Here is a 14,956-nt window from a genome sequence, read left to right on the forward strand (position 1 = left end):
TCTATTGAAAGGTCAAGCACCCTTTTGAACTACTCAGGTCCTTGCATATCTATGATCTGTTCATGCAATATTCTGACACCAACTGTTATACGGATTTATCTTCAAATGCCCCTTTCAAGTAAAAGAAGTATTATTCCTGTGAGCAGAGTGGGAAGCAATTGTCAGTGATGAACAGCTTGCCTGTGCTCCATTGCTGGGTTAGGAAAGAAACTGCTTTGGAGTTCTGCCCTTACATTTCCACTATCCAGACATGATTCAGCATTACTGACAACTGTTTGAACTTAACTATACATACCCAAGTCATCAGTAGAAAAGCACCACTGAAATTACTCATCTACTTACCAGTGAAGATTTGTGACCTTAATAGTGACTATAATTGATTTAAGAAAAAACACACTGTTCTACAGAGAGTTGAACACACGAGGACAAAAACTGACTGATTCAAGCAGAAGATAACTTTGTTATATATAAACTTGGTTTCCATTACAAAGAATACTTGGCATATTCAGAGTTTACCAGTGAATCAGTGTTCCCAAATGGAGATGTTAATACGAAGTATTAGGTACCTCTACATAACATAAACAAACCAAATAAATAAACAAATCCCTTGAAATGTATATGGTGTGGAAATTGTGGAGCTGTCGGCACTACGACTTCAGGCCTACTGATACTACTTGTTTGGGTAGCCAGTGTCAACCTTGTGAACCTCATCGTCCCCTGGATAGCAGCGGCCCCATACTTACACATCGATAAACCAGTGTCCCTTCCTGCAGGGAGCCAGAACACACCATCAGACCAGCCGGGCTCCTCCTTTAACCTTCACATACTCTTGCAATTAGTTGAAAACTTAATACCTGCCCCCCTCCCCTGCATTTCTGCTTTTAAAATAAAAGAAATAGTGTATTTTTGTGTAGTATATAAGTGTTTGAGCCCTCCTTCTAGAACAATGTGCAAATAAAATGAGAGCATACTAAAGTGTGTAAACTCCATGCACCCAAATCCCACTTTTATTTACAGCTTGAACTGCAGAGGGCAGCAAACAAAAGGAAACTGAGCACTAAAGCCTGCAAGCTCACTGCAGACTGCCTGGCAGTTCTGGGAAGGACTGTGTTCCCTGTGCTACCAAGATCAATATATAGGCAATTGATTTCACTTGGCTTAAACATTCAGTTTTGCTGATTGACCTTTTTCTATCATCTCCCTTTCCAAAAGACTTAAAATGAACAAATCATTTTGACTTAAAAACCTGATCTTGACTTGCTCTCACAAAGTACCCCAAACTGTTTGAACAGAAGGCAAAGGCAATAAGAAGATAAATTCCCTTTTTATGATTTGTAAGTCAAACCAAGTCACACTCCTATACTCTTACCTTTAACCTAGTCATTCAGCAATTCCACACCCCCCCCAGCTACTTTTAAAAAACTCTGGTAGCTGCAAGTCCTCTACTAGATTGACTTAGTCTCTCCATATCTTTATGAAAAGACATATTTTTTAATGTCATATCAAAACATACCTATATGAGGACTTCCTGATTCCATTCTAAAGACACTGAGAATCTTTTTAGTTGACAGTATTCCTCAAATAACTCAACTAACACCTAGCAGAATATTATGATAATGTCTGAGATGTCAAAGGTGATCAAATCAGCATTTTTTAAAGAAAACTTGAAATTCTCCACTGAAGTATAACCCCCAAAATAAGCCAGCCAACAACAAACCCCAGATGTACATCATGGTGCAAGTCTAGTCCATTTCTGCTATTTGACAAAACAGTAATGATTTTAATTTATTCTGATTGTGAAATTCTCTTGCATATACACTCAGTAGAAAATTTGTATACGGAACATTTATTAAAAAAAGCCTAGAACTAAAATTTAACCTGATAGTTTCATCTAACTAGCAAATGTGTACTTTCATGCTTAGTCTGAAACACCTAATGAAAACAAAATGAAGTACTTCATATATACAAGGTCAAAGCCAGCAAAGTATATGAATTTAGCTTTGTACCCATATGAGTAGGATTAAATTACTAAACTACAATTTACTTCTTTACTGAAAGTAAACACTCACTTTAGGAAACAAATCTATAATTTAGATGATACTAGAAGAAAAGAAGATTATTTTATTGAACTACAGACACTGGACATGGAAACATTCCTCAGAACAACTTACTTACCAGCTTACAAAATGGTAACATTTTATGGACTTTTTGAAACAGGGAAAAAGCAGCTGCCAAGCCATTCCTTGGAATACTGTTCAACAACTTAATATCACTTAGTTTTAGTTGTAATTTCAAAGTACCAACTCCAAGCCTCTCCTTTTTGTTAATGTTTTATACCCTTAACAATTCAAATGACAGAAGAAAAAACATTAATTTCCTGTTTTGTGAAAGAAGGCAGCTACATGATACTGCAGTTTGACATTTACACTCATCTTTTTAAATCCATAACAAAGATAATCATCTATCCCTAACTAATCTATCCATTTAATATTTATTACTAGGTCATTTTTTTAGGTTTATTATTTATTGCATTCTTTTGATCTGCTGAGTGTTGATAATACTTCCCACTAAATGTTAGTTTTACACTGAAACTCATTTTACTATCTTCCCATGTTTTTAATTTCCACATCAATCACAACTTGTCCAATGTAGTAACTAGGTCAATAATGGGGATGCTGATCTTCCAGACCTCATCTATCCCGCTTAGTATCATATAAGGTGGTTGTAAATATTTTTCTTTTGTTTTCAGATAATTTTGCTATCAAAACTGCCATCCTGTAGACATGGAAATGATTTAACTTTGGCAAAAAAAAAAAGATTAAGATTTGGAGCCTTGGAGAAAGTCCCTTTGACTTCTTTGCTTTTAGCAAAATTGATAAAGTAAGATTTTCTAGTTTAGATGTTATAAACATTCATCTTTTATGATATTAATAGACTATTTTTATAGTCCCTATTTTTATCAATATTTTCTTTCGGTATCATCAAAACAGTATTTAACATTAAAAATAAAATCTTTTGAGATTATCAAGGTGGAAGGCATAACTCATGCAATACTGATACAATTGAGAATTTGGAATGAAAACAATGTTTTCAGACGTCAGCTTTTCCTAGACACACAGAAAAAAAATTTTACCTACTCTGCTGACCCTCATATAACAAGTTGTGAGTTGTTCTTTTTGTATCCCATTCAATGAACAAAAGGATTGCAAATGCTTTGTGAAACCAAGTCTTTTTCTTTTTGTAACATAGTCCAAATAAAGCTAAACATCATCTTTATCAACAGCAGGAAATCCACACTGACAAAACTGTGGTAGCTCTCTCCAGCTATTTTTATATCAGTTAATCCTACACTAGTAAGGAAAGCATATATTTTGCCTCTTATATTCTACATAATTCCTGTTGTCCAATCTTTTACATCTCTGAATCATAGCTAAATAAAACAATCTCACCACTCTGTCCATGAGTGTTATTTCCTCAGCTTTTTAAATTTGAAGAGACATTTCCTCGTATCTACATCAGCTAAATCCAAACATTAAGTCTCAGCTTCAGATGCTAGAAGTGTGATGCTGCTGCTCAGTAAGTATATTGTTACTAAGGTGTTTCTACATGAAAATACTTTAAGGACCAAAGAATGCTCAAAACGCAACCTCTTGATTGAGAACAACAAAAATAAAATGCATATACAAGTTTAAAAAAAAAGATTTCTGAACAGTCAGTAAAGCTTGCTTTTCAGTAATTTCATTAGTTTGCTAAAATGGAAAAGTTGTATCTACAATCAAATTCATCAGCACTGCTACTCCTATATGATTTTTTTTTTCACATTACATTAGTAGAAAGTGAGGCCATTCTTAAAACATCACTGTAATTTTCTTATTTTTAACTTGAATCTGCTGCTATTCTTTGGCACTGGGAAGGCTGGTGTATGACCTCTGTGTGCCTAATGCAGCCACAGCAATCAAAGGTGCTCAGAACAAATGGTGTCAGCTTTTAAATATTTGTTAAGCTCAGCTTCACAATAAGCACATAACCCCATTTAAGTACCTTGATTTACTCGCAGTTCCTCTAGAAATGCCAATTTCCTCTTCAAAAAATGCATCAGTTCTGCAAGAACTGAATTCTACAGATACACACTTTAGTAATTTCTACCTAATAAAAGCTATATTCCCACAAAGACTACAAAATAACACGAGAAAAGTGCTTAGCGCAGGTGTTGACACATTACATCCTCTAGAATTCAATTATTTGCTTAATTTATTTTAAATTCGTAGAATAAATTATGTGAACAAGGATGTAATACAGCAATACAGAAGGAAATAATAATCCAGTATTGATTACATAAATCCCTTCTTTAAAACTGGACTCCATTTCAACCTCAAAGTAAAAGCTCAAGAAAAGAAAATATTGCCAGTGATACATACCAGTTTTCCTAAGATAAGAAAGTGTTTAGATAGCACAAAGGTAAATTAGAAAGGCTGGGTGAATGTGTCTTTCGGCAAATGAAAACTTCTGTTAACAGTCATTGTGCATGCATAAAGCATAGTTTTATCAGACATGCTTGTGAAGAAAATCCACAATTGCAATAATTATTCAGAAAGCAGGAACAAAGACTTCAAATTAGACATTAAGGTACACTCAGTAATCACAGAGCAATTGAGGGTGGAAAGGGCCTCCAGAGCTCATCTAGTCCAACCTCCTGCTACAATCAAGTCTAATCAGATGAGGTTGCTCAGGGCTGTGTCCCGGTGAGTCTCAAACAGACAGCTGCTCTGGGTAACCTTGACCAGTATTTGACCAACATCTACTTAAGAATATAATTAGGCACATCCTGAACATGCAAATGGCTTATTTTTATGCATTAATTAATCATATATCATATGTGCTGTTAATACAACTGCAGATGAGTGCTGGATATGCATGCCAATCAGAAAAAGCAGTTTCCATTAATTCACAGTTCCGCTCATTGTCCTTTGGGTTTGTAGAGCGATGGTTTAATTTCTTGGAAATATAAGAAGATCTAAGTGTAGCAAATAAGCCAAACTCATATTTTCAACACAACAATCAGGAAAGAGCAAAGTCAAATTGTTACAAAATCATATTTGAAAAAGAACCTTCAGTATTCACATAAGTAGTAATATTCTGTATAAAAAAATGGCCTCTCATGAAACCTTCTACTGAATTACCCATTTCACTTACGCATCTTACCGGTCTTTCGTGCTCAAGGATTGATGACTTTCCTGGCTCATATTCAAAAATACTTCTTGGTTCAGAACGGAACTTGCGGGTATCTACCTTTCTGTCAGGGGGATCCCATTCATTTCTAAATAACAGATATGAGCAATTGAGTTAATTCACTGTCATCGCTATCTGCTCTTCAGCTCCATGCAAGAAAAACATGCAAACCCAAATGTCTGTCCTAGCATACCAATGTTTTAACCACTCTATCTTCTTAACCTGTTTACAGCAGGTACATTAAGTACAGCAGGAAAAATACTAGGGATGTCCAGCCTTTGTGATTGCTCACACTGCCGTTATAAATGCTAGACCAGTTTAAAAACTTCCCTGACATACTGTGTCATAATATCATGACATGCCTTCTCAAACTGCAAATTTCCAATACTTGTATGCACTATACTAATATAGGGAAGTGGTAGATATTTTTGTCATCCTACAATACAATATTAAGTCCATATTGAAAAGGTTATAAATTTTCTGAGACAAAAAATGAGGAATTGTTTTAAAAGACAATGTGAAAATCTAATAGATCCTCTTTATCCTGCTTTATAGTAGAACTACTCCTAAATATCCCTGTAAGCAGAATACTATTTCCTTGGAAATTTGAATAAACAAGACCAAGAATTTTGCGGTTGACTTTAGGGCAGAAGTTTATCCATTTTCTCTAAAATTACAAATTTGCTTTCAATTTAATAGTGCTATGAAAAGAATAGCACTCTATTTTCTTAGTAATTTACTATGTTATATTAGTAGCTACCCACACATTTTGGGGGGGAAAGAGAGTTACTGTCATAGTGAGAGTTATCTTTTCATGGCAATTTTGCAGTCACTATGCACTTTGTATTTGTAAAACTGTATCTCACACATATTTTTATTTAGCTCTGTGTAAAATGACCCACTAGTAACTCAATGAATGGGAGAAAGGAAAGGGGAAATCCTATTGTTTATATTTACAATAAGAAAAGAGTATACACTGATTAAATTCTATCAGTTCTACCGTCCTTTCTCATGTGACTTGAAGTGACGTGACATAAGGCATATTACGTGCCATATTAAAAAAAATCTATGGGGTAGCTTTTGCTTATAGTACCTTTGTGAATGCAGTTTCTGGGACATAGACACCTTGATTTATAAAATACACTTCATTTCAAGAGAAGTAGTTCTACATGCTCTGTTGTTTATTTTCGCTGAGGAAAAAATTAGTTTCAGAGCAGAAAAGGCTGTACTGTTTGAGAATAAACAGGAAAACGGAAGTGCTCTGATCAAGTTGACTTATCCTGCAAGTCAGTGAAGAAAAAGGATGCTACTGAAATTCTGATTCACACTCAGTTCATTTAATTTACAAGGTTTAGCCTGTAATCCCTTATGGACTGTTAATGCAAACCATATCTTGCCTCCCAGCCATAGAACTGTGATACATGTGGACCTAAGCCTCTTATGTGAGATTTTAAACACTCAGGCTTTATAGGCAATTAGAAAAAGAATCTCCCAATGGCAGGAAAAGATTGACAAGCTACAGCTGTCAGCAGCAGGCAAAGCATATCTAAAGTGTGTGGCATCCCTTGGACCAGAGAACAGAGATTTCCACTGCCTGTTTTATCATGCAGGAAATTAAAGGAGAGGCTAAATTTCCAAATTCAGTGCTGAGGCAGTTATTTTCAAGCTTGCCAAAAGGAGCTGTAACAGGCCTCAGTTTCTGTGACCAAGGCATTTGGCCTAGTACAGCATGATCACTCATAACTTCGCAGATCAAAGCTAAGCAGATCCACATTTTGGGTGCCTTGCTAACAAAATCTATATTTCTGTATATCTTGCTAACAAAATTCAAACCTCACAGCCTCCGGGAGGCAGCGCAAATCTAACATCTAGCATTTCCTCTGCAATAGGTGTATCTGCTCCATTACCTTTTCAATTGCCACTCCTTCAAACTTTAAAAAAAAAAACCCACAGTCATAGTGCTAATTTTAAACACTAAGCATGCTCATTTCTCACAATACTTTTTGCAAACAGCAAATTATTTGAAACAGTTTAATACAATTCAATTTCTACATATAAAAATGTTTACGACGTCTAAGTTGACAAAATGGGCAAGTTTTGGTTTCTTGCTGGAGTGTAGCCAAGAGAGCTAAGCTTGCAGCCACAAATGAAACAAAAATCTGCCCTTTTCATATATAAAACATACATCTATACAGAAACAGATACACTTATAAATATGTAGTAACAGGATATTATATTAACATGTAGTATTCATGAATGTAAACACTAAAGAAAAAGCTTTTTGCTGGAGCTAGCAGCTACAGATATGCTGAAGAGTCTATAGAATTTGTGTGCAGGGTATTTTGCATATTTTTATCAGAAAGATATGCCTTTCTTTCCTGAATTAGTAACATTTTCCTGACTGAACTCTAACCATTGGGACCTAGTTTTGGGCAGCAAGTTCGAAGCTGGAAAACCATAAGAAAACTGAAATGCCCCTTTAATCTGTAAACACCATTTTGGTTTACCAAAATGGAGATGAAGAATAAAAAAACCTAGGAATACAAAGCACTTGTGAGATCTGGGGAAATGTGCGTTGACTACTACATTCTTACCATTTAGCTCTTCCCTGTATTTCAGTTTACAACATCATTTAGACCCTTTCTCTGTACTACTTGATACCATAAATAGCCTGTACTACTCGGAGACTAACTATTCAAGAGAACTGCTAGAGCACGAACTGTTCTGAAACACAACAAGCAGGACAATCCTACTAATGAGTATGAGCACCTTAAATGCTCATGGTGGTATCACTTGTAAGAACTCACTTTAACACATTGCAGAAATAGTAGCACCAAGCATGATGCCAACACTACTGATGAAGATTACACCTCAACTTGATTGTCCTTTGAATAAAGCCCTTGCAGTCATATTATTCTGTAGCTGCTACTTTATCCTTTGTGATATCCTGTAACTGGATTACTGTACAGACAAAGAACAGCTTTTGAAAAGATGCTAACTTACTTTTCTGATGTAGACCTTTCCCTCAGACGATGTGGTGGTACTGGGGGTGGCACATGTGGAGGTGGTAAAGGGGATGCGATCTTAAAGGCATCAGAGCTGCTGTCAGAAGCACTTTTAGACAATGGTCTGTATGTCTGTGTCTTTGCAGCTGGGTGTGCCTGAGCAGAGAAGGATGGAGAGTAGCTACCTAATATAAAACAAAACCAGGAATTGTCACAGCATGAGAATGAGTTTTAATAAAACACAACACAGAATGCTACAAGAATCCAGTTAATCAATAAAGCTGCAAAGTTACAAACACACGTAAATGCATTTAAAAATATCCATTGCTGTACATTTCATTAGAATATTTTTCTATATTTCTGTATAAAAATACAAACACACAAATAAAGTGCAGTGTAGTAAAAATAAATTAATGATTAGTTTGGGGGAGGGGGGGAAGTTAATGGCTGTATGTATCCATCAGAGCTGCCAATGACAGCCTGTTATTAATCTCCAGGTTCATCCTGTCTCTTAGTTGCTTAGGAAGAAGAGAAGAGGCAGGAAACCATATTTTCTCATGGTTTTAATAATTAATGTTTGCATGTGACAAATAGGCAATAGTGTATCTTGAAGATTACGAGTCCAAACAATCTTGAACAACTGACCCACAACAAATGCTCCCAATAGTACACAAAAAGACAGCATGTTGAATGCAACGAACACTGAAATGGAAGAATTTTGAATGGCATTTTTACACAAGGCATTATTTTTTTTCTTAAATATGGTCTGTTCACATTTTCATTTCTGTTGTAGTTAATGATTATCCTGTATGGTTATAATCTTCTGAAAGACACAACAATTATATATCTATTCGATGAATGTGTCTTTCTTGAAGCTAAATAATGTCAACACCAGTGCCTGCAGCAAAAATGAACAAGATCATAAAACAGTCATCTTTATTAGTTCCTCTCACTGCACATTTTAAAAAGGTGTTTTCACTCTTTTTGTCTTCTCATCTATTTAATTACCAGTTGTATTTTCACACAGTTGTTTCCTTTTCATTTTGATAAGGAAAGACTGCATAACTCGCAATCACTAGCAAAAACAAATGCAATGTAATCAGAAACTACAGTATTACAATGCATCCCTTCTGCAGTAAGGGACCAGCTGCAATGCATTTCTGTGGTAAGAATGAAATCAAAATTAAACTTTTTCCATTTGGGGAAAAAGGCTTGAAAAAAATACTAACTGAGAGCAAATAAGACAATAAGAAGTGTTAACATAAGCACCATAAAAGCAAACATGAATAGTTAACTATTCCTGCTACTTGCTGACATTAACAAAAGACTCATTTTGAAGTGAGAGAATAATTCCTACCAGTACTGTATGCATATGCAGTATTATATATGTCTGTGTCGTCATCTACAAAAAGAAATATACGAGTTACAGCAGTGCAATACATGCCAGTTTATGACAGCAATGTAGCTTTGTTTTTGCAAATACGAACAGAAGATTGGTAGGCAATCAAGCACTCAAATTCTTTTCTTTATCTCATATTTGTTTTCTGAAGACTTTTCCTGTCACGCTTCTTGTAGGCTATTTTTGCCATCTTATTGATAAAATGGCATCTTCTTGTCATGCCACCCATGTTGTGAGCTTACTAGTTAGCACCAAACCGCAAATTATGTCTTTCTGTCTGTTCTTCTCCCTTCCTTGATTTCTTCCTTTTGTCAATTCCTCTCTACTGGGCAATATTAAATTGTTGTTCCTATCACAAAAAGCAACCTCAAATATCTACTGTGTGACTAGTGTTCAAAATAGATCTCGTAAGCCAACATTTTCCTGCTTACATTTTTCATTCTCCCACTAATTCTGCATGACTGTACTGAATACACACTCTGCTTTATGTGAATAAATTCTCCTTCCTTCTGGAGGTGTGACAAGCATAATTGTGTTTATACAGTTTCTTCACATTCTTGGTGATAATCATGATAAAGAATGTTAACTCTAAAGCTATTGATATCACCAAAGCTTCATTCCAGCTAAACTAAATAAGGCATTCTATGAAAACCCCACAATTCATATGGAAAATGAATCCTCAAAACAGACCATTTCCTAGCCCATGCTGTTCTAACATGATTCTCCAAAGCAAAGCTGTTACGGTAAAAGATTTACAGTGGTCAGTTTCTCATCCCTCAAACTGGAGATAAGGATCATTTCACTGAGCTTCCCAGAGACATGGAATCATACTGACTGCATATATTCTGATCACTTTAATTATTTAGTTTTAGTAATAAGATAAACCCACTAGAATTTTTCAGCCTTTAGCAGAGGAAGCAAGCACTTTTTGAAGTAAAATCTATCATCAAATTTATCCATTTGATTTGATTAATTATCTGGCACTTGGTGAACACTTCTATTTTCACATAGCAGACAATCAAAGTTTAGAAAAGCGCAGTTTCTAATACCATTGAGAACCAGCCAGCCAAGGCTAAAGCATACTTACCAGGCTTATGAACCATATGAATTTGCTTGAACATTGTCTTGTACCAATCCTTCGGCCTGTCAACTGTCTAAATAAAACACAGATTTTAACAATTAATAAAAAATTAAAAATACCTAGGTATACAGATCTGAACAGACATTTAATGTTATTTTGGACATGAAGTCTATTATATTCTGTACCCTATTTAATACAAGATTTTTCCCACCATCTACTTCAAATGGTGTAATTATACAAATTCCTGTTACAAGTTCTGGAAGACAATGAAGACTGAGTCAGTTTTGGACTCTGATCCTGGATGGTACAGTATTTAGGAATTAGCGCTAGATCAAGAGTTTATCTTCTTAGTGCCCTATATTTGACAATGATGAATGCTAGATACTTTACAGGAAAATACAAACACCTCAGCAACTACAAGCATGCGAGACCACCTTCTTTTGAACTCCTGGCCATTTCCAACTTCATTTATCTTCAAAATGTAATTGTTAAATAGTGCAGAAAAACTACTGAGTAAAGAATTAAGACAACACTATATTTAGGAGTTAACCTTTGGATTGCAAACAAACAGTATTTCCTTTTACAAGTTTTAAATTCCCTTTCCAGACAACATACTTTAAACTTGTTTTTCTGTTTTGAGAAAAATGAATACAACATACCTTTAAATAACCACTCATTCAATTGTACTTATCCTTACTTTTGTAAACTAAGCAATCCCAAAGTTCCCAAACTTTCCTCATAGCAACATTTGCTTGTGCTTCTAATTATTTTTAATCTCTTACCCTTCTGCATTTTCTATTTTGCTGCAATTTCTTTAAGATAAAACAAAACATTTTAGAAAAAGAGATTACACAACAACAAACAGATTTTCAGTATTATTATTACTCTTGGGTCCTAAAGTTTTATTTATTCCGCAGTAGTCAGAAAAGCCAAAGTTTTAAAGCAGATATACAAAATTATCATCAAACCTCATGGTGTACAGGGATAATTCAATAGACTCTTCTTGACATGCATTATCTTGCATTAGGTAATACTAAATTTGCAACCACCCTGCCCACTCCTCTTTACTATGAAAAGTAAAAATTGACAAATTCTTCTCTACAAAGCAGCCAACTGATCTGAGTGTGTTCACTTGGCTCCATCCATCTTTAGTAATTTATACTTTTGCCCTAAAAACGTGGTACAGTTACTGCACATAATTAACCTGTTTTGTTAAAAATGGTGAGGTTTTACTATAAGGGACTAAGTAGAAAATGCTCCCATAGTGTGAGAAATGAATACGAGTTCTCATAAAATTGCTACTAAATGACATTTAAAAATAAATTGTTCAAAAGAAGAGCTCACAGTCAACTGAAGAACCTGAGGATCTGCTGGGGAAGAGAGAAATTTAAGCTGCAGGTTATGCTTTTTACTCAGACCTGCTTGCAAGAGATGAAGGAGATTTAGTTTCTTAGCAAGATCAGGTCCCTTCCCCCATGTACCAACATTCCTGACTTCTGCCAAAGAGAAGATATTCAGAAGTCGATTTGGACCATTTTTACACTATTTTCCTAAAGGTATTAAATATCTATATTACTGGAAATCTAGAAAGAATAATTTAGCTGGATTTGAAACAAGTATGCTGTTTGGTGCTCCATCTTCTTGTATGTTCAAAAGTTTACAAGGAAGTCAAGAAGGTCTGCAGGAATTCATGCTGATGGGCATAACCTCCTTTGTAGTGCTGTGGGAAATAAGGAATACCATGGAGGTTATGCCCATCAGCATAATACAGCAACTAATAATACATATTCCCATAATACAGCAACTGCCTTCTGATTGCACTGGGCCAAGAAGAGTCTTCCAATACAGCTAGAATCAGTGACAGTTGAATAGATTGGAAACACTGCATAAATTACTGTGATGACCCTACTGTTTGTCATGGGGCAAAGGTGCAGAGATATCTCTTTGCTGGATCCTCTTTATCAGTGAGGTCCTCCACAAATCAACAGGAGGCTTCCACATAAAGGTATGGAGAAGCTCCCATGAGACCAGAGGAGAAAGTGTCAAAACATCTTTCTGGGCATTTGAACATCTTTCTCTTACCATCTTCCCCTGAAACCACACCCTGAAGTTCAAAGCCTCAGCTAATGATTTGGCTTTACATTACAAGTCAGATAGGATTAGTTAAGGAATAGAATAAATTAATTCTAAAATAATTTTTCTCAATTTATATTCCTTAATCCCAAATACTAACATTTGCTTGAGGAATGCGCAATATTCACAGTGCACCAAGACATTCCAATGCCATCCTGCTTTGCATACATCATGGTTGTTGCAATTAAATGTTGAAACTTGGTATCATCATATGTGAAAGAACAATAGCATGAAGAGGATGTAAGTATTCACAGCTTGTACTTTGGAGAGTCCATAATCACTGCAGTATTCTAGTAATTTATCAGAAGTATGCAATTCAAGGAGGCATTTTCAAGGAGGCATCTACTTTCAGTAGACCTTCTGTTTTTTTCTTTTTCCCTAGGTGAAATATCACATCACTAAGTACAGAAAAGAAATTTGGTGGGACTTGATTTTTTTTTTTTCTTTCTTGGTAAATAGAGGCCTTTTCAGTCTACAGATTAGTTCTGATAGTTAGACATGAAGAAATCATTTTGGATAGTATAAAACAGTGCAGTCATACTGCTTTCCATGGATTTGTTTTTAATTCTCCTAGGATCCTGTCAGTGGTAAACTCCGGTGGTGCCATTTGACTGAATGCTTTTCTGAGAACAGCACCTCTCTTTTCCAAAGACTTCATCTTTAATGACTTGGAATTTCACCACCTTTGGGGCAGGGCTTGGCATAGTGGCAGAGCTTAACAGTGATATGAATTTTCAGTCTTCAGACTTACACAGCCCAGAGCTGGCAGCAGCTCAAGTGGTATTGGGGAACATACTAACATGAGATGGAGGTTCTGAGAGAAGAAAAAGCTTTATGGGAATCCTTCCTTCTCAGCAGCTTTTGACAGTGTTTGCAGGAATAGAAAACATCACTCTGTTTCCTTGGCTAAAAAGCTGTCACAAACCATGTTCTGGGAGTAAAGACAGACTTAGACCAGATAACAACAGCTTGAAAAAGCTCTCTACTCCTGAAAAGCCCTCCAAATCTGGAATGCTAGATACTCCAAAGTTCTTATTTACAAGCTTACCATTGAGTAACATGGTGCTACGAAACACAGTTTGTATGTTACCTATCACTCATAAATCTGCATTTATTGCTTTCCTGATAGACTGTTGCCATTTTCATAAAGATGGAAGCATAAGAAACTTCTAAACTTTGCATGCAATGATAATCTCAACTACTTTGAAAACTTCCTTTCTTTCTCCAGATGGAATCAGGCTGAACTTTCTGGAGAATATTCCTATTTGGATTGCTCGCTGACCTTGGAAAAACAGCAAGTGATATATCCTATCTTCTACTGCACATGGAAAATGCACTTATAGCACTTTTGCATGTTTCTGCATAGTACTGCACTTCTGAGAGGTGTCAAGGTGCAGCATATTTGAGTCTTTAGCTGACAACTATATAACCTTTGTTCTTACATGACTAGGGCACACAGGACTCAAATATATTTGTGCACATTGAAAATGTAATCTCAAATCAATATTTTGAAAACAACCTCACTTTCAGCTAAGTCCTAAGGAAGCAGAATAAAGACACAAAGGGACAGGCAAGACACATTTTCACGCACACTCTAGCATAATCTTTTAACTCGTATCTCATTGTGAGAATCATTTCTATAACACTAAGTTTACAAGCTATTTTTCAAAAACGAAACATAATAAAACCCAGAGCAAATACAGCAAAAAAAAATCCTAATTCAAATTATATTAAGTTTTTAGGAGAAAACCTGAGACACTACACAATCTGAAAGTTAAATATAGGTTAAATATAGGTTAGCAGATTGCCAACTCTGTTAAGCACACTAGAGGGGGATGTCTATTATAATCCTATATAAGTGGTATGCACCCTATTAGATCAATCTGCTGTTAAAAAAAAAGAACAATAATATTTACTTTATCCTACATTCCTACATAAAGCAGAGGGACATATTTACTCAAAAAGGGGGTAGGAAGTTAAGAGCATTGTTGCAAAGAAATCTCATAATTTTTAGAAAATTCTGATTTTTATTAACTTCCATGTCAAAAATAAAGCAAGAAATGCCAGTTTCCCCCCATTCTTACCACTTATTCTGAATTTTTCCTACTG

General features: G+C 35.5%; 1 protein-coding gene across 4 annotated transcripts in view; it reads right to left on the reverse strand.

The window, feature by feature from the left end:
• SORBS2 (sorbin and SH3 domain containing 2) overlaps positions 1-14,956 on the reverse strand; it is a 232,010-nt gene that overhangs the window by 45,904 nt on the left and 171,150 nt on the right. For 3 of the 4 annotated variants that reach the window (XM_069855894.1, XM_069855895.1, XM_069855897.1), the window contains 4 exons: positions 10,721-10,787; positions 9,592-9,636; positions 8,233-8,419; positions 5,203-5,317 (listed from right to left, as the gene is read on the reverse strand). In XM_069855894.1, the coding sequence (XP_069711995.1) occupies positions 5,203-5,317; positions 8,233-8,419; positions 9,592-9,636; positions 10,721-10,787 (414 nt within the window). The remainder of the gene's footprint in view (positions 1-5,202; positions 5,318-8,232; positions 8,420-9,591; positions 9,637-10,720; positions 10,788-14,956) is intronic. The other variant, XM_069855896.1, reaches the window with a different exon arrangement.

Source organism: Phaenicophaeus curvirostris, chromosome 4, assembly GCF_032191515.1.
Source record: "Phaenicophaeus curvirostris isolate KB17595 chromosome 4, BPBGC_Pcur_1.0, whole genome shotgun sequence".
In the NCBI taxonomy this organism is placed as follows: domain Eukaryota; kingdom Metazoa; phylum Chordata; class Aves; order Cuculiformes; family Cuculidae; genus Phaenicophaeus; species Phaenicophaeus curvirostris.